The sequence below is a fragment of the Gymnogyps californianus genome, chromosome 6, assembly GCF_018139145.2.
Source record: "Gymnogyps californianus isolate 813 chromosome 6, ASM1813914v2, whole genome shotgun sequence".
Classification (NCBI taxonomy): Eukaryota; Metazoa; Chordata; class Aves; order Accipitriformes; family Cathartidae; genus Gymnogyps; species Gymnogyps californianus.
Window position 1 is genome coordinate 19,290,287 of NC_059476.1, and position 1,834 is coordinate 19,292,120.

Genomic DNA, 1,834 nt, shown 5'->3' on the forward strand with positions numbered 1-1,834 from the left:
GCCGCCCGCCGCCGCCGCGGGGGAAACTGAGGCAGGCGGCGGGGGCGGCGGACGGAGATGCCCCCGCGGGCGGCCGCCCTCCCAGCCGCGGACGGCGCCGGCTGCCAGGAGCCCCGCCGCCCCTCGGGGGGCGTCCCGCCGGCAGGAGCGGCCCGGGGGGCACGGGGGAGCGGGGCCGGCCCTCCCTCCGGGGGAGCGGCGCCGGCGCTGCCCCGCAGGCGGAGCCGCGGCGGCCGGGGGAGCGCCCCTGATGGGGAACGCTGCGGCGGGGGGCGGCCCGCGGGCGCTGCGGGCCCTCACCGGGTGCCTGCTGGGCGCCCTGGTGCTGAGCACGCTGGTGGGCAACGCGCTGGTGTGCCTGGCCGTCCTGCGCTTCCGCCACCTGCGCGCCAAGGTCACCAACTGGTTCGTGCTGTCGCTGGCCGTCTCAGACCTCTGCGTGGCCCTCCTGGTGATGCCCTGGAAGGCGGTCACCGAGGTGGCCGGCGGCTCCTGGCTCTTCGGCAGCCGCTTTTGTGACACCTGGGTGGCCTTCGACATCATGTGCTCCACCGCCTCCATCCTCCACCTCTGCATCATCAGCCTGGACCGGTACTGGGCCATCGCCAGCCCCTTTCGCTATGAGCGCAGGATGACGCAGCGCCTTGCCTGCGCCATGATAGCCATGGCCTGGGCCCTCTCTATCCTCATCTCCTTCGTCCCAGTGCAGCTACACTGGCATAAAGCCAAGGACAGGAGATACCCGGGCTCCTGGCTGCCTGGGACGCCCCGCTGTGATGTCAGCCTGAACCGCACTTACGCCATCACCTCCTCCCTTATTAGCTTCTACATCCCCGTGGCCATCATGATCATCACCTATACCAGGATCTACCGAATTGCCCAGGCCCAGATCCGCCGCATCTCCACCCTCGAGCGAGCAGGGGGGCAGTGGCCAGCTCACGGCAAGGAGCCCACCTCCTCTTTGCGGAGTTGCCTGCGCAAGGAGACCAAGGTGCTGCAGACCCTCTCTATCATAATGGGAGTCTTCGTTTGCTGCTGGCTGCCCTTCTTCCTGCTCAACTGTCTGCTGCCTTTCTGCCAGCCCGAGCTCGAGAGAGACCACGAAGGACAGACGCCCTGCGTTGGCCAAACCACCTTCAACATCTTTGTGTGGTTTGGCTGGGCCAACTCCTCAGTGAATCCAGTGATCTATGCTTTCAACGCAGACTTCAGACGGGCTTTCAGCAACCTCCTGGGCTGCCGGTGCTTCTGCTGTGGCACACCCAGATCCACTGTGGAGAGGGTCAACTTCAGCAATGAGCTGGTTTCCTATCACCATGACACCACCTGCCAGAAGGAAGGAGCTGCCTCGTCGTCAGTACCCCCCCCTGCCATCACTGCCTGGGTGCAGCCTGTACCCCATGCCATAAGCCTTCAGGGAGAGGGCAGCAGTGAGGAGATGTCTATGGAAAAGAGGCCTGTGACTTCTCAGACACAGGCTGCCCCTGACAGCAGCCCCAAGAGTCATCAGGTGCCAGCTATTTTGCAACTGGATTGTGAGGCAGAGCTATCCCTGGAAACTATTACCCCCTGTACGGGGCTTGGTCGGTGTGAGGGACCCCATCACCCTGTTCCAGAGGGATAAGTGATGGCGCGTTTCTCACACACGCAGCCGTCCCACAGGGAGAGTTCACTCTGCCTCCACATAAGCTGCACCCGTCCCCCAGCAAACAAAGTCCCATCCCACCTGCTGCTCTTACCCCAGAGGGGTGAGAGGCGTATGAAGTCCATTCCAAAAGCGTATAGCAGCCACATATTAACCTCTTCCCACGGCCGCCTTCACCCCTTACTCTCT

The 1,834-nt window shown here is 64.4% G+C and overlaps 1 protein-coding gene across 1 annotated transcript; it reads left to right on the top strand.

Annotated features, from left to right (window-relative positions):
* Nucleotides 1-250: 250 nt before the first annotated feature.
* On the top strand, nt 251-1,624 carry LOC127017961 (D(1)-like dopamine receptor). Its single transcript, XM_050899290.1, has one exon. The coding sequence runs from the start codon at nt 251-253 to the stop codon at nt 1,622-1,624; it is 1,374 nt and encodes a 457-aa protein (XP_050755247.1).
* The last annotated feature ends 210 nt before the right edge of the window (nt 1,625-1,834 follow it).

Coding starts and splice junctions, on each gene's coding strand:
- LOC127017961 (XM_050899290.1), top strand. CDS start 251: ATGGGGAACGCTGCGGCGGGGGGCGGCCCGCGGGCGCTGCGGGCCCTC.